The sequence below is a fragment of the Sciurus carolinensis genome, chromosome 2, assembly GCF_902686445.1.
Source record: "Sciurus carolinensis chromosome 2, mSciCar1.2, whole genome shotgun sequence".
Lineage (NCBI taxonomy): Eukaryota > Metazoa > Chordata > Mammalia > Rodentia > Sciuridae > Sciurus > Sciurus carolinensis.
Genome location: NC_062214.1, coordinates 173,807,899 through 173,835,141, shown reverse-complemented (window position 1 = coordinate 173,835,141; position 27,243 = coordinate 173,807,899). Strand labels below are relative to the sequence as shown.

The 27,243-nt window shown below is 45.7% G+C and overlaps 1 protein-coding gene across 3 annotated transcripts in view; it reads right to left on the bottom strand.

Moving 5' to 3' along the window:
• Window positions 1–91: 91 nt before the first annotated feature.
• The window catches only part of Flvcr2 (FLVCR heme transporter 2), a 57,067-nt gene continuing 29,915 nt past the window's right edge, over window positions 92–27,243 (bottom strand). The window contains exons 3-10 of one of the 3 annotated variants that reach the window (XM_047541450.1): window positions 24,976–25,116; window positions 12,348–12,415; window positions 10,975–11,078; window positions 7,822–7,932; window positions 6,683–6,788; window positions 6,447–6,558; window positions 5,838–5,893; window positions 92–1,782 (exon numbers count right to left, since the gene is read on the bottom strand). In XM_047541450.1, the coding sequence (XP_047397406.1) occupies window positions 1,717–1,782; window positions 5,838–5,893; window positions 6,447–6,558; window positions 6,683–6,788; window positions 7,822–7,932; window positions 10,975–11,078; window positions 12,348–12,415; window positions 24,976–25,116 (764 nt within the window). In that variant the 3' untranslated portion in view covers window positions 92–1,716. The other 2 variants (XM_047541449.1, XM_047541448.1) reach the window with 2 other exon arrangements.

Sequence of the window (27,243 nt, the reverse complement as noted above, 5' to 3'; positions counted from 1 at the left end):
TCCCCACACCTCAGACTCAACACCCAGAAATGGGTGATGACCTCGTGGAACTCCCAAAAGCCTTCTCTGCCCCCACAAATGACCAGACAGATCACTCTGAGAATTCTTTATTGCCTTAAAACATCTGAAATTACAAATAGGAAATACAAATTGTTTTCTTTTAAAATACAGCAATGGATTCAGTAAACATGTTAATATATTTCGAGGGGTTAAAGAATACCCATATTTCTCCTGTCAAAAGAAGGCATACCTCCCTTCCACCCCAACCCTCCCTCCATCAAAAGTGTGAACTTTTTTTTAAATTACATATGCAGTGTTTTCCTCCTATCCATTGCTTGGATCTGTACACACACACAAACACACACACACACACACACACACACACACACGTCTGGCTCCCCTCCAGCAGTAGCTTAAGCACCCCAATACTGCAGCCAACCCAGGCTGCTCTGACATTCTGAGTCCAGGGCAGTGATTACGGTCATAGCTGCTAAATGCACAGGAGAAATTACCTAAATTTCTCTTATTTTCAGAAGACACTATTGAAGCCCATGAGAGAGCCAGACAGCAGGTGAGGCAGGAGAGAGGTCAGCTTGAATTGACTTGAAGGGACACCTTTTAAATGTAGACTGAGTTTATTGCCAGCAGGAGGTGAGAGAGAGGTTGGGTATGCTAACACTATCCCCACCAGAGGCGGAAATGTCATTCGGGCAGCTCAATGCCCACTTCAAGAAGCACCTTTCCTCCTTCCCTCTCATCTCAGAGTCAGTCTTGGATTTGTCAGAGTGGAAGGATCAAGATTAGTCTTCAGTAAAGGTTAGAGTCAGCTGCTCTGACCGCCTTCCCTCAAGATAAAACAAGCACAAGGGCTAATGGCTGCATTTCCCAGAGTGACATCCAGATGAAGGTAACTGTGACACACAGGAGTCCCTGCGTGAGCCCTTCTTTGATAGGAAAACCTCTCCCATCTCAGCTCTAGCTACTGGAGCTGCCACATCTGGGTCCCCACAAACCCCCTCGGAAGGTAGCCAGAGCACTGTCCCACCTAGGCAATCAGCTCTCCCAAATCAATTCCTCCTTTGTGTCCATGATAAAGTTTCTGTCCAGTTTATTGATGAGGTCTTAGGAAAGAGGGTTTGGAGACAGATCCCAACCCTGGGGCAGGAGAAGTGAGGCCAAGAGTCCTAACAGAGCTGCCTGGTGGAGCTGTTCAGATGGAGGTTGTTCACACGGTGCCCCCTCTCAGAGACCTTGAGTGGTCCATCTGATGACCCACAAATGACCCTCAGGCAGAGCAGCTTTCCCCTCCTTAGTAAAAACTGGGCTTCGTGGGAGGGTTTTGAGACACTAGAAAAAGTTAATATCCGGAATAAGCTTTCTTCTGTGATAATTTTGCAAGCATTCTCCATGAGGGATGAAGGCGATGAGGGAAAGCCAGGTCCAACACCCTCCATCAGCGCCTCCCAACCCAGCACCAGCACCCAGGATCTCAAAGGAGGGAGGAGGGATGGGAAACCCATGTGCATTTGGTGAAAGGTGTGCTTCCCCCGACTAAAGCGTGCAAGCTCTCGAGTGGGTTCCAGGAGGCAGAGGTGCCACCAACTGGTTCCCTCCATCAGTTTCTCCAGCGAAGACATTTGTTCTGGCAGTGAGAGCTGAGCTGAAGGAAGAGATGGGGCGTTTGTGATCCCTGAGTGGCTGCCACCTCTCTCTCTCTCAGAGATGATCCTCCGATAGGACAGTGGGTGCCTTGCTGGCGTTGCTCTCCTCCTCCTGGACTTTCTACAAAGGAAAGCAAGCAGGTAACCCTGTGGGTAAAAGGCACAGAACTCCACCCGTGGGTGACTAATCAGCGAGAGCCCAAGAGCCAGAGGCCACTTGGTGTATACCCTAGTGCCAACACAGGACAAGAAGAGAAGCTACCAGCCCCTACTACAAACGCTGCCCAAACACACCCAGGTTCCCATGAAGCCATGACCACCATAGAACACAGACTCACTCTCAGGACTGGGGCAGACAGTGCACTTTTTCTCCCTATTCTGACAGCCAAAAACTCACTTTCTCACTCCAAAAATCAGCTGTCCAAAGCGCCAGGTCTGCAATTCTCTCAGAATTTCCAACCGTCCCTGTTAGGAGGCCACCCCCAGGATGAGAGACATCATTATCATGTGCAGAGAATGGGTGGCACAAAGAGAATTTAAAAAGGCAGCATGCATAGCTGCATATATAAACTCAAGGTCTGTGTATTTATATTTCATGCCTAAAAAAGACTTCAAAGAAATTTGGCCTGGTTTTCTTGAGGAAGGAGAGCCCAGGGTCACTTATGGGGAAGAGTCTTCAGGTCCATGCTTGTTACACGGATTTGGAATTAAATATGGCCTGGAAATCATCCTGTGGGGTTCAAAATGCCAACTTGGGCATTTGTCTGCTCTTTGAAAAAAAAAGTGCTTTTCCTATTATCATCATCAAGCCTTGGACTTGGACACAGCATTGCACACTCAAGGCCCAGAGGAGCATGTGCAGGGGCAAGCTGGGCCAGGATCAATTGGGCAAATGGTGCTTTTCTTCTTCCCCAGAAGCGTCTCAGGGCCTGTCCAGAATCCACCCTTCCCATTCTTACTCTTGCTGTCCTATTGTGCCAGGCTAGTCCTGGCTTACGAAGCCTTCATTCAAACAAAGTAGTTGATCAGACTCGCTCCTCTTTCTCTGACACACAAAGGCATGCACACATACACACATACCTGCCTCTTCCAAATCTATCACCTTAGAATTACAACCAGAAGGAGTAACCACAGATGAATGGCTATTCAGTATGTGATGGAAGAAAAATGGACGCCCAAACCAAGAAGGTAGTCAGACCAAGGTCAGTCATCATCCCTGCCCCAGAAGTTCTATCACTGATGTATAGAGAGAACACGTGTGTCTAGATCCAACAACACGGGTCTGCAGGTGCCTGCGTTACACAGATCACCATGGGGTGTACAATGACAGGGTGCCAATGGACAGAGACAGCCATGGCTCCCCTGCTGGTGTCAGTACCAGCCTGACTGACCTCCCCTTCATACTCAGCAGTCGTGGATGCCAGTCAGGTCCAGAAACACAGCTCTTATATCCAGGAACACGAGATAATTGTGCATCCTTCCCAGAACCTATTCCTACCCTGTGCTCCTTCCCCTATTCAAGGAGACTGAGCCAAGAACTCCAACCTTGATGAACAAACCTGGACCATGTGCACAAGGATCTGGCTTCAAGGAGAATACAATATTGGAACAACTGAAATAGTAAACAAGATGGAAATAAATATAGTGCATGACCACGGGCCATTTCCCAAGGAAATACTATACACATAAGGACATGCAGAGAGAGGGAGAGATGAAGTTGTGATCAAGCGTATGTGCAGTCCGTCAAGTTCTATACAGCAAACAAGCAGAGTAGAAAAGGAAACACACAAGCAGACCCACAGATGACAGCATGGAAACTGACTAAAATGCTCCTAGGTTATCTCTGGGAAGTCAGGTCTTAGGTTATTTCTAATTTCTTCTTTCTAATTTTTCTGTATCTGCCAACATAAACACAGATTACAAAATAAGCAGCAAAATCTCATGTCAACACAATGTCACATTCCAAAGTGAAAACTCTTCACCAAAAAACCTATTATTTTATTATAATCATCTTCTCCCAGGTTTATTATGTATTCATTGACTAAAGTATTCTGAATCATTATGTTGCCTTGCACGCGGCACAGTGAAAGCCCGTATCCACAGTGGCCCTTTGTCCTCACGTGGGTCTAGAGAACAACCATTCCTGCTTTCCTTCTGTGTCTGCCAGTGAATGTCTTATTCTAGGCTCTTACTTCCACTCCTGCCTACCAACTTCATTTATTTATGTTCTTTGTTGTGGTTGTTTTGTTTTTTTGGTGTGTTCTCGTTTTTTACAGTAGTGGTGATTGGGAACCTGGGGTGCTTTACCTCTGAGCCTCATCCCAGTCCTTTTTATTTTTTGAGACAAGGTATTTTTACATTCCCCAGGGAGGCTTCAAAGTTACAGTCCTCCTGCCTTAGCTTCCCAAGCTGCTGGGATTACAAGTGCACCCCACTGTGCCTGCCAACTTCAGAATGTGATATCAGAAGACAAATAGTAAAGTACTGAAGATTCTCATCTATCTGCCAACACATATGCTAACATGCTAAAAACATCTCTTGCAGAAAACCATTTTGGCCCTAGAAAATTGGCAAAGATATTTCCAAATAACAAATGCTCAGTATTGGTACTCCTCTACATTGCTATAGCAATATACATTGGTAGTGTTGACAGAACCTTTTCAGAGAACAGTTTAATAACACATGTAAAATCTTAAAATTGTGCATGACCACTGGTCCATTTCCCAAGAAATACTGTACATACAAGAATATGCAGAGCCAGGCACGGTGGCGCATGCCTGTAACCCCAGTGGCTCGGGAAGCTGAGGCAGGAGGATCACAGGTTCAAAGCCAGCCTCAGCAATTTAGTGAAACTAAGCAACCTACTGAGACCTTGTCTCAAAATAAAAAATAAAAAAGGCTGGGGATGTAGCTCAGTGATTAAGCACCCCTATGTTCAATCCCTGGCACCAAAAAAAAAAAAAGAAAAGAAAAGAAAAAATGCAGGCTGGCAATGTAGCTCAGTGGTACAGCATTCGCCTACCATGCATGAGGCTCCAGGTTCAATCCCCAGCACCTCCAAAGAAAAAAATAATAAAAAAGAACATGCACAAAAATTCAGCTTCCAACATATTAATTACAATAGTGTGTATAACAACAATTCAAAAAAAAATTAATGTGCAGATAGGTAAACTGCTAAACATCATGGTTTATCTATACACAGAACACCGTGCAGACATTAAACATACGTTTTAGAAGACTAGTAGCCTGATAGTGCTTGCAGTAAGTAGAAAAAAGAGAATAGGTTTTGTTTATTTTAAAAAGGAAAAAAATTATATATAGATACATATATATGTATACATATATGCATATATACATACATATGTGGATACAGATGTGTAAATAAATACAAACAATAAGAACATCTCATCTCTAGATGATGGAATTATAGGGTGATTTTTTAAAGTTTTTCCTTTTTTTTAATGCTACCTCGATAATAGGTTGGGGTTTTTTTGTTTGTTTATTTTTAAAAGAAAAATCCTACTTTTATTCTTCCTCATATTTGAAATTCCTTTCAACCTTGCTGAGATTTGAGACCTAACATCTTGGTTTAAAGTGGTTCCCAGCTGATTAGAACAGGTAGGAAACACTCTTCTGTTCTAGATATTCTCCTGGTCCTCTCCTTTGCACCACCACCAGCTCCTCTTCCTGACTTCTCCTTGCAGAGCCTTACTGGCAACCTACTGGCTCCATCCTCACGGCCCTGCCTAAGGGCTGTCACAAGCCAGGAGCGCCACTGCCTTAGGGTGGATGTGGCCATGCCAGGCTCCTGCTTTTCCTCCCCAGTCACTGTCCCCAGGCTGACAGCAGCAGAAACAGGAACTCAGGACTTGGCTCAAAATCCAAGGGATGGGCACTGCTCAGCAAACTGTGACCACAGTGACATGCCCTGGGGACCACAGCAAGGGAGTCAGGAGGGTAGGAAGCCCAAGAGCCCTGGAAAGAATAGCAGAAAAGCAACACCAGGACACACAATGAGAACTCCTTTAAGATGCCATGTTTGTAAGAGGTGAGCTGGTTTCACAGCCACCACAATCTCAGTGCCCCTGGTAGCTCCTCTGGGCCCGCTATGTGGCCACATCTGGATCACAAGATCAGAACCCAGATCTCTGCCCTAAAAAGCTCCCACATACTCACAGTCTCAGGAATTTCTTTGTTTGCCTTCTGTCTCCGGAGGTCCGCCCTAATGAATGCTGAAACGGAAAAGAGTGACAGATGGATTCATGGAGATCGGGGGTCATTCATCCCACAGGGGGAAGCCTCCCTTTCGCCAGGGTCACAGGTATCCCAAACTATTTCAGATCTTCAAGGGAGCAAAGGTACCATCAGCTAATACCATGAAGCCCCCAAGGATCACTGCTGTCCCTGAGAAGCAGAAGTCCACAGTGACACTGGCCTTCACTTACAGGTCATTTATATTTGCAGGGATTGCACACATATTGCTCTAATCCCAGTGATCCTCAAGTTACAGATCAGGAAACTGAGACTCCTAGGGGTTGGTCCACTTGCCAAGGTTGGCAGCATGGACGTCGGAGTCAGTCTGAGATTTCAACATGGGTCTTCTAGCTCCCAAGTCCATGCTCATCCCAGCAAAGCATGTCACTGCCTCCCAGACAGCTTTCCTAATAAGCCCTTCCTGCATGCACATTCCCCATCTGCATAATTGGTCAAATTGGGGTCCCAAATTGCCAGTGGCCTTGTCCCCCAAACAGCCTGAGCCTCATCTTGCCCCAGACCCCAACTCACCAGTGAGGGCTGCTCCAACGGTGAGGAATACACACAGGAAGATGTTCCCGGGCATGGTTCCATAGTTGTCAATGATCTGACCCTGGGAGATGGTGAAGATGATCCCAAATACCTGGAAAAATACAAAGAAGATTGGAAACCAGGGTCCTGCCAACTAGCCCATGGAGAGACCTGAGCCACCATAATTTAACGTTCACACAGTCAGGCAGGGAACAGAGAGAAAATAGGAGCTTTACCTGTGCAGACACGTTGAGGAGGCCAGACGACATGCCCTCTGATTCTGGATACGTGAGCTCCACAGCAAATTCAAAGCCCAGCGGGAGATAGCCAGTCATAAAGAAGCTGGAGTCCAGATCAGAGAAACAGGTGATGGAGAAGCTCCAGAACAAGGACGGGGAACCCACGTCGCCCCTTAGACACCCTCTTCTGCTTTTTCCTTCCCATCGAGACATGCCAGGCTCTTGGGTGATCTGGCCATCCCCTAGATGGAAAGGAACACCCCTGCAGGCGGGAAGCCCATAGGTAGGCCTGTGCTCAGCAGGCCTGTAGTGTCTGGGGCTGCTTCTCTGTTCAGCATCAAGGACGGGGTCAGCATTTACAGAAGGACAAGGATGCCTGGTTTGTTTCACTTTCGTTGAGAGACCCTGTCCTGGGCACACAGGCTCTGTGTTGGAAGTGGGATGTCCCTGAACATTGGGCAGCATCTCTATGACTCTCTGGGATCTGGAAGGAGGAGAGCAGAGTCCTTCATATTTTCCTCCAAAGAGTAGCAGCTGAAATGACTGAGTCTGGAGGTGTCTCTGTCTCAAATGCATAACACACACACTGCTGTGCTGCGCAGAGGAGAGCGGGAGCGGGGACCGAGCACAGGCCCTGGGTAAGGCACTAGTCCATATTTCTTTCATATGACAGGCCTGGAAATTTCCAATTCTTATTCCCTATATCTGCACCACACTGCTTATTTTCATATCCATTCTCTCTCTATCCTTCCAACAACTCCAGGAGGCAGGCCACACCCATTTTCATTTACTGATAAGGACCCTGAAGGTCCAAACGGTCAAGTGAGGCACCTGTGGTCTAAGAGATGGTCCATGCATAACTGAGACCCAGACCCAGAGTTTCTGATTCCAGCTCCTGTGACCCCATGTCATCCCAGGAAAAGTTAAAACAGACTGTAGACACTTCCTAGCACCCCAGAGTCACTGAAGGGCATACTTCTTGCTTCCCTCCATCCCAATGGGACAGACAGGCTGCCTGGAGTGCTGGTTATCTTCTGAGGTCAGTGAGAAGGTAGCGAAAGGGACTATATTGCATCCTAGGAGTAGAAGGCATGGGATGGTGTTTTCCAGCTACACAGATCAGAGGTGAAACTTACCCCAGGGTGCCAGCGGTGATGAACACGACCCACAGGTGTCCCAGGCTCAAGGTCAACGTGTACACTACCATGCCCACCAGAGTCATGATATACACCACCAGGGTTGTCTCCCTTTGGACAGAAGCAAAGAAGTTGAGTCACATAGCTCCAGCTTTAGCAGGATCGATCATTCCACAGTATCTGTTGGGCACCACAGCTATACGTCAAGCTCTCTGCAGGGTGTGCAATGCACACAGAACCAAAGATCACACAAGTAATGATTCAATTACATCACAGTCGATGCTACAAAGGGTAACACCAGGCAAGTCTGAAGCCATCCTGCTGTAGGCTGGTCTCCTGCAGAACTCTGTCGACAAGCTGCTCCTCAACTTGTTGTTTCCTACTCTGCGGCAAGAGGAGCACAGCCCTTTTCTTTACCACTTCTCACCAAAAAAAGAAAAAAAAAAAAAAATCAGCGATGATCAGGGGGCAGTGATGTTCAGGACAATCCCCAAAGTAGATTTTTAGGTTTGTCCCAAGACCTCCTGGCAATGCTGGGCAGTGATCTGACTTTCAGGTGCTCTGTCATCAGGAAGTTCTTTCTGTTGGCATTCACACAACACAACAGAGCTTTTCCTGTTGAACCTGAAAGACTGTTCCAGACAGTGGAATTCAGAGAGAGGATTCTCCAGCTCTGAACTAAGCCAGTATGAGAAAGCCTCACCCACCCCGCTGTGATCTTTCCCTTTGAGGGGTCCCCTCAAAAAAATACCATCAGCAAGACTTGGTTCGGCTCTGCTGTGCCCCTCTAGCCCTTCTCTCCCCACATCTACCACCCAGGACTCTGCTGTGGCAGCCCCCGCAGGAGACCCCACTCGTCTCTCTGGACTATTTCCTGCAGACTCAGGCTCCACACAACTTCTGCCCTCTTGCCATGAACATCAGAAACCAGAGGAGGAAAGCTTACAGGCTTCATGTGTTTCTCCTGGAGTCAGAGACAAGGTGGGGCACCAGCGGGTACATTATGGTATGTCAAACTAATACCTACAATTATTGGACATCAAATTCTGTGAAATACTTTCCATATGTATATGATTTCAACCCTTACAAAAATCCTGCATGAAATGTATGACTCTCCCTAACTTTACCAAGGGGGAAAGAGTAACTTAACTTAAGTTACTTGTCCAAAGTCCTGGGTTGCGTAAATGCAGGGCTGGGATTTGAACCCAAAGCTGAGTGTGAAACGTCAGCACTTTCTACTGCTACATGCGGGAGTAACAATCTGCTAAGTAGTCGCGTCTTTGGAAAAGATTGAGGCCAGAGCCTCCAAAGGATGTCACTCCCACCTGGTGCTTGAAAGCACCTGCTGAGGTCAAGGAGCCTCGACCTCCCCTCACCCTGCTCCCCTTCTTCCATTCCCACCCATCCTGCGGAAAGCAACCTCACGGATACCAGTCTTTCTCAGTGATTCCACAAATTCACCAGATACCCAACTTCTTATTTGTTTATTTTTTTTGCTATGTTTGTTTAATCACAGATTCATCTTAAACCACTGACCAGTTTAGAAAGATTATTTGTAGGCCCAGTCTGAGTAAATGGGCTTCACTACCCAATGTCCAGCCTCCAAACCCAAGAGGACAAATCTGGGAGCCTTTGGGAGAAGAAAATGACCATTGAAAATACAGAGTCACAGAGCTCCCTCAGCCCGCAGACAGCTGTTCTTTCTCTGCCTGGTAGTAGAAGAGGACCAAGAAGGTCTGAGGCTGACCCCTGGATTTAGACATGAAAGGACACTAGGAGCTGACAATGGCTAATTTCTGAAGAGGGTTGAGAACGTGTCCTCCCTCCCCAGTCCTTTCGTCATATCGTCTGATTCCTGTGAATCATCTGGCTGCCCACACCCCACACCCAGCAGCATTCCATCCCCCACCCCCACTTCTCCTGCTGCAGAGCAAGTCCTGGAAGAAGGGACCCTGCCATTCACTGGCTTGGGGATGGCCAGTCCTCTCTGCTCTCGCTTCTGGAGGAAGCAAGCAGCTAACAGATGGCAGAGACGAGACGGCAGCCAAGTTCCACCAGTAGTAATTAAGCAGAGCCAGGCTCCTCGTCAGGGTGAGCCAGGCAGCCACATGCATCCCCGGGAGTGACCTCAATTGGCCTTTGACTAGGGCAGCCAGAGTGGGACCCGGTCTGACCAGAGCCTCACAGAAGCGGGTTTGTGTGGCAGAAAACAGGTCTGCCACTGTCTGTCGCCTCCAGACCCTGGGAACTTTGGAGGCTTTGAGAAAGCAGAATGCCCCACCCTGGCACAGGACACCTTAGCAGCTGCCCACCAGCAGTGGCTACTGAGCACCAATGCATGGGCCACTGAAAAGCCCCAAAAGGTTGGGAGAAGTGGTGGAGTGCTTGCCTGGCATGCCTGAGGCCCTGGTTCCACCCCCAGTACAGGAAGAAGAGGAGGAAGAAGAGGAGGAGGAGGAGGATATTGGGCTGCTGTTTGCTGTCAGGAGTACTTTGTCCCATTGAACTGGGGCACCCAGCTTGCTTCTGCTTTTTACAAATGCGGTTTCCTCTACTGTAATGGCAACCACAGGGTAGGGCCAGGAATCTGCATGGCACACATTTAAACCTTTTACAGCTCTGGGCTCTCAGAAAGACACTGGACATTCAGGTCCAAAGCATTTCAGGGTATTTACCAGCAAGGTATAAACAACTGCAAGATCATACTCTCTGCAAACTGGAGTATGCACAGAGCACCTTGAACCTCAGGGGAGCCATAAGGAGCTGAGTCGTGGGAACACCGTGGTAAAATCTCCTCCTCCTCTCCGCTCTTTTGAGAGTCCATCAACTTGCCAATGGCTGAGATTTTTTCATATTCATTTTCACTTCTGCCTTATCTGCCCCTTCCACAGAGCTACTTGGGGTTCAGAGGTGGGAAGATGACTGCGAGCCTTCATGTCTGCTGTCTCTAACCCTCCTAAGGCCCCCTGTGGGTCTGGTATCCCTCACTTTGTAAATGAGTAAACTAAGGCTCAGAGAAGGTAAGTTTCAATGGCTTGCTTGACCACTCAGACTCCCAGCTGCCACCCAAACATTCTGAGCAGCGTTGCTAGTGAAAGTGGGTTTTTTGCAGATGGGTCTCCAGTTCTCAGGCTAAGAGGAAAAGTCACCTACTTGTAGGTTTTGGACTTGTCCAGCCAAATGCCTGAGATCACAGCTCCCAGCATTCCTGCAATGACAATGGTCAGGCCGATTCTTCCAGCATTCACTTCTTCTCCCTGGGGAAACCCCAAAGATAACCCAGTGATAAGACACGAGATACGTGACAATGTGCAATCATCATGCAATAAGAGGGCAAAGCCAAGCAATTCGGGCTCCATTACAGCCAATATTCATAAAGTATCAGGACAAAGTCTCTTGTAAGAAGATGATCTGGGAGAAAAATCCTAGAAGAATTGTTCTTCCCAACGATATAAGCCCAGCTGTTACACTGGATGCATGGTACTGGCTGCTGGGGTGACACCATGAACCACATTCTGTCCTAAGAACAACTTCAAATCGGACTTTAAAATTTTTTGCTGGGCATGGTGGTACACGTTGGTAATCCCAGCAACTAGGGAGGTTGAGGCAGGAGGATACCAAGTTAGAGGTCAGTCTCAGCAACTTAACAAGGCCCTAAGGAATTAGTGAGACCCAGTCTCAAAAGGGGCTGAGGGGTTGGGGTTGTGGTTCAGTGGTAGAGCACTTGCCTAGCACATGCAAGGCACTGGGTTTGATCCTCAGCAGCACATAAAAATAAATAAATAAAATAAAGAGGTGTAATAAAAAGGGGGGAAAGGATGTAGTTCAGTGGTAGAGTGCTTTTCTTGCATGAGCAAGACGCAGGGTTCAATCCCCAGTACTGTAGGAGCGTGTGCATATGTGTGCACGTGCGTGTGCGTGCACACACACACACACACACACACACACAAAGAGAGAATTGAACCTTGGTATCCCTGACTCTGGGATACTCATTATCTCTTTCCCAACAACTAGCCCTCACTGGTTCTGGAAACATTTAAAATTTTTTTTCAGTTGAGCAACTAAAAGCTCAAAATTAAGCCTTGCCCATATATTACAAATTAAACATTTTGTGCACATGTGTGTATTTCTACCGACTGTGTTGCCAGGCGCCATGATACAGAATTTACACATATCATATGTAAAAAAAAAAATGATATGAATGTATATGCATATATAAATATACACAAATATTATTACTCTCTAATCCTAAAAATAATCTTACAAGAATTACACTTCTTTTGCAGAAAAGAGAGAGTTCAAAGATGCTAACTAGCTTGTCATACTCTTATACTGTCACCTATCTTGGTACCACCAAAGCCAGGGTCGAGGCAGAGGGCTGTGCCCCTTCAAATCCCATACACAGACCCCCACACCGGGCTGCTGAGAACTGGGGGGAACCTGGAGTTAAGCACTGCCCCAGCCTCTGCGGGCAGATTGGAAATCCTACCATCTCCAGGTCCAGCGTGCTTAGGGAAGTGCCTTACCGGGTAGTGCAGGATCACCATGCGATTCAGCAGAGTGGACAAGGCATAAAAAGCACCAGCGTTCAGACCTGAAGGAGGAAGAGAGGAACAGCATTAGGGCCAGCCTTCTCCAGGGGCCAGTGCTAACTTCTCCCACCTGCGATTAGGGAGGTCGGAAATCCTCTTCCCCAGGGCCACTGTGACTGGTGTCTGGAAGAAAAATTCAGGAGGGTATGAGGCTGCTCTGCAGTTTACCTCAAACACTTCGAAGCAAACAAAAGTCACAACTGCAACCTTCCCCTCAGCCTTCTCCCTCTGCTCCCTTTAATTTGGCCCAAAGTACAGGCTCTGCACAGAATGACTCCCGGGTCAGAATCATCTGTATTCTGCTCTTAGCTTTGGCCAGGCCCGTCAGGTCAGCAGGACTAGTGGCCACCCCCACCTCCTCCCGATGACCCTTTCTCCTCTCCACACTGCCCCAGGCCTCGCACCCCTGAAACCTCCTCCTCAGGTCGCTTATCTCCTCTTTCTTCATTCCTCCTCCAATTTCTTCTCTGATATGATGTCACACGAGATCTACTATGCGACACCAGAAGACACCCTAAAGAGCATTGAGTTGTCATTCTATGTTATCAATTTGTTCCATAAATAATAAGGACACATGGCGTATATTGTAAGAACCTGTGTTCTCAGAGAACAAGGTCATCTGACCAAAGTCACATACTGAGCCATCGCTACAATGAGACTGGAACCTTCCCTCAGTGGTGGTGGTGGTGGCGGCAGCACTTCCTTGTGCACTAGACACTGTACCAAGCACTCTGCAATCCTTACAACCACCCTAGAAAGTGGGGAGTATCAGCGCCCCCATTCTGTAGATGAGGAAACTGCACAGAGTCGAACAAACAAACAAACCCAGTCACCCCATAATGGCTACCAGGGGTCTTTTTAGCTTTAACAAAACACTGAGGCTTGCAGGACAAACCAGGGCACACTTGACATTCGATTCACATACAAGGGTGTAAGACAGGACACATAGCTTGTAGGCAGGGCAGCCTCAGGAGTTCCGCTTTGATGGAACCAGCCCACCGTGCTCAGTCCCCACAGACATCAGGAGCTATTCTCTTTGGCCCCCCAGGTTTTGGTTAAGGTGTAAGGAAGGTGGCTATGGCAACCTAGTTTACTGCCCCATAGGAGCCACTATTTCTTAACTCCACAAGCATAACTCCCAGGGTCCCCATAAGGGACAGGCCGATGGAAAGAGTCACTGTACTCAGGGAAGTACAAAGCATGGCCTCCCAGCAGAAATGACAAAGTGTCCCTGTCCACTGTTAGCACAGATAATTTCCCACAGTCTTATTGGTACTTTCTAGTTATACACAATGGTGGGATTTGTTGTCACGTATTCGTACATGCACACAATACAGCAATATAGTTTGGCCAATATCACTCCCCAGGACTTTCCCTCTCTCTCCTCTCCTCCCACCCCTGGTCCCTTTCCTACACTCTACTTATCTCCATTTGATTTTCATGAGAAAGCTCTGCTTTCTTTTTTTCTTTTTCCTCTTTAGCTTTCACTTATGAAAGAAAACATATGACCCTTGACTTTGTGAGTTTGGCTTACTTTGCTTAATGTTCTCAAGTTTCATCAAGGACATAATTTCATTTTTCTTTATGGCTGAATAAAATTCCATTGTGTACATATACCATATTTTCTTTACCCATTCATCTGTTGATGGACACCTGGGCTGGTTCCATAGTTTGGCTATTGTGAATTGTGCTGCTATAAACATGGGTATACGTGTAGTATGCTGACCTCCATTCTTCAGGAGTGGATGGCTGGGTCACGTGGTGGTTCCATGCCTAGTCTTTTGAGGAGTCTCCATACTGATTTCCACAGTGGTTATACTAATTTACAACCCCACCAAGAGTGTAAAAGTGTTCCTTGTTCTCATTTTTATCATAAGAAATGTTGCCTAAATGTAGCTGATATACTCCCTATATCAGTTTCCCAGGGGAATAGATACAGAGTTAAGTGAAGGTCAAATTCTCAAATTGTCTAAAAATTTGCTTTCCCACTCCCGCAATCACATGGGTATTACGTGGTGGGGATGGATTTGAACCCACACCCTCCCAGAGTCCTTGATCTTAATCATTCTACATCTTCTCAAAACTGATTTTCAAAATGAAGATTCCCCCAAGGCAGGTCACTGAACAATTTCCTCCTGTCCCAGCCTCTCCCAGCAGGTCATCCCACTAATCCAACAAGGTTGGGCTGGATGCAGCCTCCTGAACTGCACAGTGCCACAATGGGCCAAGAAACCCAGATGCGTCACCCAACGTCACAGTGTCCCTCAGCCTGGTTGGCAGTCGTGGTAACGGAGGCTCTCTTCGAGCACGCATGCCCAACTAACTTGACAGCACACACTCAGCCACTCAGAATTCCATTTCTGCATGAAGAGCACCCATGGGGAAACACACTCCCCAAAACTGGGGTGGGGTGGAATGTGGGAAAGAGAAGGGGGAAAACTGTCTCCACCGTTTCTTGCCCTTCCTCCTCCTCCCTTAGTCGCTTGTCCTTGCCTGACCCTGCAAGGATGTTGCAAGTGAGTCTCAGCTTCAGGTGGAACAGCTCTGGGCTTGAAGCCCCAGCTGGGATGAGCAAGGAGGGCAGAATCCACAGGAAGCAGAGGGTTGTTATCCAGGAAAAGCAAAACAAACAAACAAACAATACACCAACACTTTCACGACCCTGAAAAAGAGCATAGGAACCGAACCCTGAGCTCGCTGACCCACACTACTGAAGCTGAGTGGTTTGACTGAGGCTCTCTGGTTTAGTGAAATAGGTCCCTAAGCATGGCCCCTGGTCAACAGCAGCACCCGAGAAGCTTGCTAGTTGCTAGTTGCTAACTTACCCCAGACCTACTGCAGCAGAAATTCTGGGAGCAGAGCCCTGTGCTCTGTGTTTGAGCAAACCCTCTGGGTGGGTTTAACAGTGCTCAAGCACTGGTGGCTGGGCCAGTATGGTTTACCAAATGCCATTCCCACTCCCAGCCGGTCAGGACACTGAATCAGAGTAAGAGGGTGCATGCTGAAGAGCTGCCAGTCTTTCCTGTTGTCTCTACCACCCTGCCCTGGAGGAGTTAGAAGTGTGTGTGTGTGTGTGTGTGTGTGTTTTCTGAATCAATGTGTAGTCTAAATGTCCCTCCCCGTATTGTCAAGGACTGCTAGACACAGTTAAACAGCAAAAGCCCACTCGCCGGCCCCAGCCAAGGGGCTGGGCATGCCCCAAGGAAGATCAGGAAGAACAGGAAGGACACACGCTCTGCCATGCAGGCGCACCTGTTCCAGGAGTACAGGCGCCTGATATTCAGGTCCGACGACCCGTGGCAAAGTGAGCCTGCTGGGTCAGTCAGGGCAGGAAAACTGTGATCTCCCCTGAGAGGCCTAGCCATTCCTGCTGTCAGTCACTAGAAGTACCTGTTGTTGAGAAGAAGGTTTTTATTTAAAAAGAAAAAAAAAAAAAAACTTCATTCCTTTTTAAAAAAAAAATTTTAGATGCTGGTAGACCTTTATTTTATTCATTTATTTATATGTGGTGCTGAGACTTAAACCCAGTGCCTCACACATGCTAGGTAAGTGCTCTACCACTGAGCCACAACCCCGGCCCAAGCAGAAGGTTTTAAGGAGGCAAAAATGACTGTCATCACTCTGCATCTCTTTGTCAAGATCAGTTTTTTTTCTTTCTTTTCTTCTTCTTTTTTTTTTTTTTTTTTTTTTTCTCCAATTGTAACTATTCCAGAGATCACTGGCCTTGGAATTCCTTGAAATTCAAGGAACTTTGGTCCCCACTGTAGACCTACTGGATCAGAATCTCCTGGAATGGGGTTCAGGACCCTGCATGTCAATGACGAGAGAGAGAGAGAGAGAGAGAGAGAGAGAGAGAGAGAGAGAGAGAGAGAAAGAAAGAGAGAGAGAGAGAGAGAGAGAAGAAAAAAATAAGAAAAACCTGAGGCATTTTTTGAAGTCCCTGGAGTGTGGGAATAAGTGGCTTCACCAACACAGAAGGTCAAAGACCAGGGCCAGGCTCCCAGGTGGTGGGTTAACATGGAGGCAGCTGGGAGGGAAGGGGCTTTAAGACCATGAGCCTGACCCCAAAGTAGCTACTTCAGAGGCTCCCAACTCTGCCTCCAGACAGCATCTCCTGGAATGCTTATAAAGAGCAGGCTTCCAGCTGGACTTTGAATCTGAATTTCTAGAAGAAAAGCACGCACACATTCAATCAAGCACCCCCGGGGATTCTATCCTCAGGGAAGCTTGATGTGTTAGACAGCTTTGCTTCACTGTGACAACATGCCTGAGATAATCAACTTTTAAGGAGGAAAGGTTTATTTTGGCTCATGGTTTCAGAGGCTTCAGCCTATGATCTGTTGGCCTGTGGTTTGGGGGTCTGTGGTGGGATAGTACATCATGGCTGGGAGCAGCTGGTAGTGTAAAACTGCTCACTTCACAGTAGCCAAGAAGTGAAAGGGAGACAGGAAGGGGCCAGGACCCCAATATCCCCTTCAAGGGCACACCCCCAATGGCCTAACTTCCTCCTGCTAGGCTCCACCTGCTAAAGGTTCCAACACCTCCCCAAAGAGCTACTGGCTGGCAATCAAGCCTTCAATACATGGACCGCTGGTGGGCACCCCAGATCCAAACTATAGCACATGGGAAACATTAATTCCAGAACATACCTCCGAGTTCCATGCTTCCTTTTTGTTCTTCCTCAGCTAGCAGTAAACATTAGCTTTAAAAAGCTACCTGGACCTCAGCAAAGCTCCTGGGAATCTCAAGAAGGATTTTAGACCCATTCCTTCTTGTCAGTGTTTGCTTTCTGAGACAGGGTCTCATTAAGTTGCCTAGGCTGGCCTCCAACTTCTGCCTCAGCCTCCCAAGTATCTGGGATTAGGCATGCTCCACCATGCCTGGCTATCCCCATTCTTAAGGCAGGATCTTAGAGAGGACACAAAGGTCCCTTTCTAGGCCCATGTTGGTGGGACCATGGTAAAGTGCTGGAGAGCCCCAAGGGAAAGGGAACCTCAAGGAGAATTTCCAAGATCAGTGTCAGACACAATGGAGGTAAGGTGGGGACGGCAGGAAGACAGGAACATACTCCCTTTGAGGACATTCTCTCTAGGTGAGCCTTTTCACCTGGCAGTAACGCCACTGATGAAGACATGCAAGGAAGTCATGTGAGAGTAAGACCCAGAGATACAAGGAGAAGGCGGGTTATTCTCTTTAGCCCACCTCACGGCCCTGCCCCATCCCCACGTGCTGGTAAACATGGAATTTCTGGTGACAGCCCTGAGTTTTCTTGCATTGCCAGACTTGGAGGAGGGTAGGTGCTGAACTGAGCAGGGAGCAGTTTATCACCATGATGTTTCAGCCACTGAGCACAAACCCAGACTCTGCATCTCCTCCCCTCCAAGTTGTGGTGTCAGATTTAAGAAAAAAAAACACACAAACAGCACACCTAGTTTAATTTGGACTTCAAAGAACAAAATAATCTTCTAGGATAAGTATACCCAATATACAACATGGGAGATGCTATACTAGAAAGTATGTTATTTATCTGAAATTCAAATTTAACTGGATGGCCTTTATTTTACCTCTCTACCCTACATCAAAAGTTATCGTTAACAGTGTAGGGAAAAGTCCAACTCTTGGACTCTGGGGTTCCTCCAAAGCCTTTGATTGCTGTCACTGCACCCCTGTTCTGAACAGCTGACTCAGAGCTTGGAGAACCATTTTGAAAGCTACTGCAAACGCAATACTGGACATACCAGCAGCTGCAGGAGAGTTACTCCCCACTCAGTGAAACGTAGTTCAGCCCAAAGAAAGAATGTTGGAAGTCAGCAGATCAGATGCAGTGGTTTTACTCTTAACTGCCTTAAAAGTGTTCACTTCATCCACAGCACCCCAATGGGAAGAAGATCTTATTGCTATTTTCTGGAGGGGAGTGTTAGAGAGATGAAGGATGGGCATAAAGAAGGGGTGAAGGTGGTACGCTCAGCAATTGGTTAGATGACACCAAATCTCAGACTTCTCATTCCTGGGCCAACTCTGAACTCATATGTTGAGCCTTCAAGGCTCTTATCCCAAGACCTGTCCACCTCTGTCCAGCATAAGTGCTCACAAAATGCTATCGTCTGCTTGATTCCTAGCTACACACTTTTAAGTGTATAATTTAGAGCAAAGTGTCAACACTATATACATTTTGAACCATTTTGTTCTTCAAAGACTGACCTGAAACTGCAGGGGATATATTGGTTTGGGTCTTAAATATCCTATGGAGAGGTGGTGGGACTTGGGAAAGGTGGGGCCTAATGGAAGGAAGATAGGTCATTGGGGGCAGGCCCTTGAAGGGGATTTTTAGGACTGAAGCCCCTCCCCTCTCCTCTTCTTGCCTGTTATGAGGTAAACAACTTTGCTCCATCATGTGATCCCTACCATGATCTTCCTTGTCTCAGGTCCAAAAGCAATGCAGCCAGCCACCCATGAACTGAAACTTCTGAAGCTGTGAGGCAAAACAAATTTTTCCTCCATTTTTTTTCATCTCCCCATTTTTTTTAAATGGTAGTGAAGATCCCAGGGTCTCATGCATGCAAGGCAAGCACTCTGCCACTAAACTACACTCCCACCTCCTTCTTCCTTTTAAGTTGATTCCCTCAGGTATTTTATCACAGTGATGGAAAGTTAACACAGAGGGCTAGGAGGCCTGGGGCAATTGTGTTGTGAGAGATTTCAAAGCCTCTATTTGAGTTTAGGGAAGACCTGTCTTGTTGGTAATATTTGTCTTAATTTGGAGCTAATATAGTGGGAGAAGAAAGCAAAAATTCTCAGTGATTAATTGTCAAACACTGCCTTTATATGACCTATAAACCTTGGACCCACCTAGATTAGACCCCATCATCCCCAAATCCCAAAGACATAAGTTTGCTCCTGCTTTTGAGACCTAGAATTCCTGACCTTTTTCTAAGAGGTAATCAGCCTCTAGGCAACTGGCTGAGAGGACTGAATCTGAGGAGGGACCTTCTCTCCTAGATAGACCAAAAGGAAGACTGAGGCAAACAAGGCTAAGAGCAGAGCCCTGGTGCTGTCCCTAAGAGGTGCCTTTCTGTATGGGGAGGCAAAACAGGGTAATGGTTTGCATCAGACAGAGAAGTTTAAACCAAATCTCTGTTAACATGCTAGCTGTCCTATGACAGAGAAGGGACCAAATATCTCAGCCTGTTTTTTCATGTATAAAATGAAGTAAGGTATCTATATGTCATGAGTTTGTTTTGAAGATTAAATGAGATAATGCATACAAAGGACTGGCCATGATGCCTGACACCATGGCTTAATAAAAAAAAATATTTTCAAATCTCTGATTAAACCAAGGAATCATTTCCCTGTTGGCAAAGAACTCTGCCACCTAGTTCAATCCTCTTAGTATGGAAATAAGACTACAATGAAATACATACAAAATATCCCAATTCGTTTAACTTGCTCTCACTGGAATAATCCCAGGCCTTTGAGATATATGCTGATAAATTCAATCTATACACAGCAGAGTCAAATGCTTCCAGGCTCAGAGAAAATGTCTTTCTAGTTTACCACACTTCAGTTTACTTTCACTCCTTTCTTTCCTCCTTAATGATGTCTCACAATTCATTTTTCCTCACTCATGTATGTGTGTGTGTGTGTGTGTGTGTGTGGTATTTGAGGGCACACACAGGGGTATCAGGGACATTCTACAACTGAGCTCCCCAGACATTTGTTTGTTTGTTTGTTTTGAGATAGGATCTCACTAAGTTTCTGAAATTACAGGTATGTGTCACAGTACTTAGCACATTTTTCTTTATTCTTTTTCTTTCTGTTCCTGGACCAGATATCTCATTTGACTTATCTTCAAGTTTGTTGATTCTTTCTTCTTCCAGTTCAAATTCAAAAGCCCTCTAGAGCACTTTTTATTTCAGTTACTGTATTTTTCAACTCTGGAACTTCTATTTGATTCGTTTTTTATTTCAGTGACTTCACTGATATTTTCTATTTAGTGAGGAATCATTCTCACACTTCTATTTAATTCTTTTTAAAATTTGTTTTTTTTTACAGACTGCATTTCGATTCATTGTACACAAATGGGGTACATCATTTCATTTCTATGGTTGTATGCAATGCAGATTCGTACCATTCGTGTAATCATACATATACATAGGGTAATGATGTCTGTCTCATTCCACCACTTTTCATACCCCCTCCCTCTCATTTCCCTTGACATAATCTAATTCTTTAGACATGATTTCCATTAGTTCTTTGAATTTACTTATAATAGCTGATTTACAACATTTGTCTACTATGTTCAATGTCTGCACTTCCTTAGGGTTAGTTTCTGTTTTTTTTCTTTTTCCTATGTATAGGTCATACTTTCCTGTCTCTTTGAATGTCTTATGATATTCTGTTGAAAACTGGACATTGTAAGTAGTATGTCAGTTGTGAATATGAGATTCTCTTTCCTTCCTGGGCTTTGTTGCTTTTGCTGCTACTTGTTTAGTAACTTTTCTGTACTAATTTTGTAAAGTCTCTTCTGTTTTATGCAGTCCCTGAAATTTCTGCTCCATTAACTTAGTGATTAGCTAATGATTAGACAGAGATTTATTTAAATGCCTCAGATCAATAGGTTGCCCACCTTTACCAAGGAGCTCTGTGTATGTACTGGGCTCACCTTTAATTCTCCAGCAACCAATTGACAATTTTTTTTTCTTAGTATATGTGCTGCTAAAGTGAGCACAAATTGACAACTTTGTCTTAGCCTTTAATACCTGCTTATGTAGAGCCTCAAAGTCAGCCAGAGGTGAGAGTTTAGGACTTTATCACGTCTTTTCTGAGCATGAGCTCAGCATAAGCATGTGAACTTCCAAATTCCTAAGAACAAGTCAAAGCTTTTCAAAGCATTCTTTGGATATCTCTTTCTCAAGATTTTTGGCCAGATTCTTGTTAGCCACCACTTATATTATCACCTCATGAAGCTGCAAATTAAACAATACCATTGATTGTTTTCAACAAACAGCCTGGAAATAAGGCTTTTCCCACTGAGCAAGCGCCAAGTCAGATCAAATAAAGATAAGTCCTGTGAATGGGGTCTTTTCTATGGACCTGTTAAATAGGTTAACTACTGGTAATTCTTGGGGATGGGGCTCGTGAGGGTCCTCCAAACCTGTTTTGCTCCCTCAGTGGCTATAAGGCAGCTATGGTTGTTTTGTTTTGTTTTGTTTTGTTTTGTAGCTATGTAGTCATGAGACTGCTGGTTTTCACAGCTACCAGAGAACCTGGGAGAAGGGATTGGAATAGGACCCAGGAAGACACAAAACTCAATATTCTTACTAATATCTAGCCCTTTTTTTTTTCTGGCAAAATATCACTCACACCGTTGGAAGCCTTTAGTTAAGAATCCTAAAAAAAGTGATGTGACAATTTTTGCCAGTGTTCCTGCTGCTTTTATGGAAGAGCAGATTTTCTAAGCTCTTTACCCTACCATTTAAGAAGTGGTTCCCTATTTATTGGCTATGTTATAATTTAACTGATTAGATAAATAAGAGTTCCAGAAGTACAGAATTAAAATTTCTCTGCCAGATTAAAACCACATAAGCAGCCAGCCATGCAAGAGGGAAGCAGGAGGAGCTGCTGAGGTCCCCACGTGCAGCCCACAGTTGAGACTCTCAATGACCGGAGCAACACTATTCCTGGGACATTTTGTTTTTGTTTCTTGCTTTCATGGGTTAGTGACCTGGCCCTGCCATCAACAGCCTCCAGCAGTGAAGACCCTGAAATGGGACCACTGCCCATCTGGCATCATTATCATGATCTTCAACCACAGAAAACATTTATTAAGTGCTTATCTACCCTAGAATCCCAAGTAGGCCTCCAGTATCCTGTTGTCAGATTCAATAAGGCTTACGGCAGTCAAAGGTCAATATGCTCAAGATATTTAACTCTGTTCTTGGAGTCATTAAATCCTGTCTGGAAGGGACCCCAAAGGCCAATTGCTTTCACTCTCCAATGACAGCCTGCGATTCCTACTACATCCCCACACCAAGTGGTTGGTCCCTCTATGCCCGAACACTTCCCACTCATGGGCAAAACATACCTGCCTGAGTTGGATATCTCTAAGTGCTGGAACTATCTTATGGATGGATGCAAAGAATGGAGGAGACTGAGTTCTCTTAGAACTGAGAAATTTGAGAAAATGAGAACTGAGACTTTTAAGACTAAGCTGGTCATCTAGAGCTATTGCAAACGAGAAGTCACATGATTTTTGTGTATGCCTGAAAAACTTAGGAATATTTCTCTGCTGGGATGGCGACACCTCTTATCTAGTGTCTCAGCAGATGAATATGAGAGAAAGAGAATCGATAAGCCTAAAATGAGACTTGGGCACAGCTCTAGGAAGGAATACCTAGACAATTATGGACTAGGCATGAAGAATGCAGGTGTCAGAGTTACACAAACCTCTATACGAATTCTGGCTCTGCTGCTTAAAAGCTGTATGACCTTGATCTAGTCTTTCTGAATTTCAGTTTCCTTGTCTGTTAAATGGGGATAATTATAGTGAAACCAGAATTGGGGACAGGCAGTTAGTTTATGAAAGCCATCTGCTTCTGGAAGTTGGAGACTGCCCCTGTGAGAATGGAATGTCCAGAGCCCATTGATCACCAAATTTACCTGTCCTTGTCAGGAACTACAAGCAAGGAGCTGCTAATGAATGCCCCTTGGGTCCTTACCTGTCTGAGTCACTTTGGCCCTCCCCCTGCCCATGCTTCTTACTTTTTGCATCTCACCTGCAAAACCTGGCCTAGTCAAGTAGGCAGGAAGGAGAGATAAGGGGGGAGAGATGGAGAACAAAAGAGACCTTAACCTATAAAAGGTGCACTCACTTCTTGGGACTCTAGAACATCATCCATGGCCCCCTTCTCCCTCCTGGGAGAAGTCTGTATTTTTACCTTTAAATAAAACCTGCTTAACATGCTTGCCTTGGCGTGCTTCTCTGATGTTATACTTCTACAACTGAAGAAGCAGAATTCGTCACCGGTAAACGGCAGTATCAATAGTATCTACTTCACATGAGTGCAATGAGAGTAAAAGCAAAATCAAATGCTATTATTGTTATAAAATGATGATTTGTGAGCATAGAGAAAATATGACATCATAGCCAAATGGGGTTTCACTAAAAACAAAAGTCTTGCCAAACAATCTCATTTGTTTTATGGGTTACTGAACAAGTTGCTTAATTTTAAGTTTAACCAGTAAAGTAAATGGTCAATTGTAGGTTGGAGCATGGTTACCTGTAACCCCAGTGACTTAGGAGGTTGAGGCAGGAGGATCATAAGTTCGAGGCCAGCCTCAGAAACTTAGGACCTAAGCAATTTAGTGAGAGTTTGTCCCAAAATAAAAAATAAAATGGACTGGGATGTAACTTGGTGGCTCTGGGTTCAATCCTCAGTACAAAAAAAAAAAAAAAAAAAGCAGGGTGGATATCAATACAATTGGGTAGGATCTATACTTTTCTATAATTTTTTTTTGCAGTACTGGGATTAAACCTAGGGCCTCATGCATGCTAGGCAAGTGCGCTACCACCGAGCTGCATCCTCAGCCTTTTTCTTTTCTTTTTCTTTATTTCTTAATTTTTTTGTTGTTGCTATTTATTTGTTTGAAACAGGGTTTTGCTAAATTGTCCAGACTGGCCTTGAACCCAATATCCTCCTGCCTCAGCCTCCCTAGTAGATGTGCTCTCGTGTGAAGACAGACATTTTTTTTTTTTTTTTTTGCGGTGCTGGGGATTGAACCCAGGGCCTTGTGCTTGTGAGGCAAGCACTCTACCACCTCCCCAGCCCCAAGACAGACATTCTTTAATGGGATGAATGGGGCTCTCTGTGCTTGCCATTCTCTGATCCAACAGTCTCACTGAAGGTTGGAAAGAAGATACAGAAACTATCACGCTGGCAAGGCAAGGCAGTGGCCCGCATAAAGATTCAAATTTATCTCGCCAAAGACCAAGAAAATGAATTGAAAGAGGGATGCTGTCTTGCATTCAGGGGGAAAAAAAGGCACCAATGTCACAAGATGGCGAGGGGGAAGGGGCAGTTCATATGAAGACTCCGTGATGCAGGCACTCATTCGTTTATCCATTCATCCACAGGAGTCTGGTTATTACAGAGGAACTGCAAAAACAAAGACATAAATCCCCACTTGTAGAGTTCAATCTATTGAGGAAATAGACCTAGAAATATTCTTTTAGAAATTATTAGGTATTCATATTAAGTATTAAGATATAAAGTAACAGCATGATAAGAGAAGAAAGGTGAGCTATTACTGCTTTACAGAACTAATGCTGAGATGAGACCTGGAGGATCAACAGGCATTTGTCAGATAATCCAATATGGGAAGGAACTGAAGTAGATCGTTCAGCACATGCAAAGACCCTGGGGCACGGTTGACTCTTCTGGTCAACCTTGAGCAACATCACATGCACATTCAGGATTTGGGAAGAGTAAGACATGAAGGCACGTCAGGTCTTTCATCTCACGTTCCCAGTTGAAGGACACTCCTGCACCCACATGCACCTTACCATAGGTGATGATAAGCAGCACAAAGTTGAGGTTTTTGAAAAGTCGGACAATGGAACTGAAGTACGAGGCATCACAGGACGCCAAAGCATAGCTCAGGGACTGGGCCCTGCTCGGGGGATGTTTGGGCTTCTCTTTGAACACTGAAAGGAAAGAAACAGAGGTGAATGAAAATCCCTGTGGTCCCAACCCCGGAGAGATGGCTCACACTCATGGGCTCCATCATATGAAAAGAAGCCAAGGCCACCAAAGAAATTTCAATTCTTCAGTTAAACTTTACAGTTGCATCTCATCATCTGAGGCTTAGCACATAGTCCATTGATTACTTTTTCTTAATGGCCTCTGCAAAGCTGAAATCCCAGGCAGTGACTAAAGATCAGGAAGTCCCATAATAGCCAGCAAATAGCATAGCATGGAACACGGGTGGAAAAGAAACAAAAACTGAAGTTTTGGGATCAGTGAGCCCAGCTCCTCCCAAGGGACAGTGCAGCCCCTCACAGAGCCTGGCCCGTGGCAACCAAGGAAAATTCCCCCAATAACTGAAAGGGGTCTTCTTTCAAAGGCAAAACCTAGAGTCCGTTCCCAGTTTGGCCAACTCTGAATCAGGTATCTGAATCAGATATCTCATGTAGGAAACAAGAGATTAATGCCTCTTCTTCCAGGATAAGAACCTGGATAAGAAGGACTGGAGAGGGACAGTGGGAAAACCGTATCTCCATTGTGACCACACCGGGTGCCATTCAGTTCTTGGGGGGTGGGGGTCAGTGTAACTAGTTCTTTGGCTCAACTGGTTCTTGGGCTGAGTCTACTCAGGCAGCCTCCTTCACACCCTTGGGAACTCCCCTGAAAGATCTATAGACCCTCCTCTTAGAGGAAGCTTGGAAATGAGGTTTACTCTTTTGCAGATCAAAGGCCCCATCCGGAAAATACTCCAGCCCTGACCTCAAAGCCCTACTTCCTCCTTCTCTGGAATTAGTCCCAGATAACTTCCCCGCTGGGAACCCTTTATCCGTTGTCTTGCCCGCTCTGCCTGCTCACCTCCCCTTCCATGGGGAAGAAAGCAAAACCAGAAAGCTCTAGCCTCTGCATCAGCAGGATCAGGCAGGGAAACACCAGAATTCAGATAAGATTTTTCCATTCTTTACTTAATTAGCTACTGTCTGTGCTTGGTGATAAAACACCAAAACAGAGATGCCCTCCTCTCCAGGTTTTCAATCACACAGAATCAGACCCTCATCTGCTACAAACTCAAGAATTTGGACCCCAGCACATTAACAGTTTAAAATTTGTTAGCACAAAAGAACTGAGCCTGGCGCGGATTTCATGGATCATCTCAGCTGTTTCTTTAGGAACAGAGTTTCATCCTCTGATGGACCCACTCTCCTGGCAGAAAATGATCCACCGGACAAAGGAGGGGACTGGGCTTATATTGGTTACACTGAAAAGTGACTTAATTAATGAGTGTGTCAGTTCGGGCACTCAGGAATTTGGGGGCTGTTTTACTGGGCAGGGGTCTGGGGTCAGCAGCCAGTATCTGGGATTTATCTTTACTGGGCCTAATGGAGGGCCCGGGGTCAGTGGTTGGTATCTAGAAAAGGATTTGTTTAGGGAAGGATCAATGGTTTGGCTTCTTCCCAGAGATTGTCATTTCAGACTTGATGGCTATCTCCTCCCGGGGGCCGTCTTGTCCCTGGGAAAGGATCAATGTATTATTGCTTTTCCCTTATTCCCTTTCCCAGAGTCACACTATTTGGAGGCTTGTCATTTTCCATATCACTATCATTCCTCCTTGACCTCATCCAAAGTTCCTCTACTGCTCTCCTTCCCACGAGCAGCAAGGTCTCTATGAGCTTTTGTTTGTTTGTTTTTTAGTGCTGGGGATTGAACTCAGGGGTGCTTAACCACTGAACCACATTCCCAGCCCTTTTTATTTTTTATTTTGCAACAGGGTCTTGCTAAGTGGTTTAGAGCCTCGCTACGTTGCTGAGGCTGCTGATCCTCCTGCCTCAACCTCCTGAGCCACTGGGATTATAGGCAGGTACTAACCCACCTGGCTTTACCAACTTTTAAAAGTCACCAGGCAACCTGTCCTCATGCTGGATTCAAAAAATAGTTGAATGAGATGCACAATTATACAACTGTGTGACTGTGGAGGTAAGGCTAGTAGGCAGGAATGAACCTTTAACACATGGGTTGGAATTTGCAAGCATTGGGAAGGAAACTGATTAACCTTTAGACAGGTGACTAACTGGAATTGCAAACCTCTACTT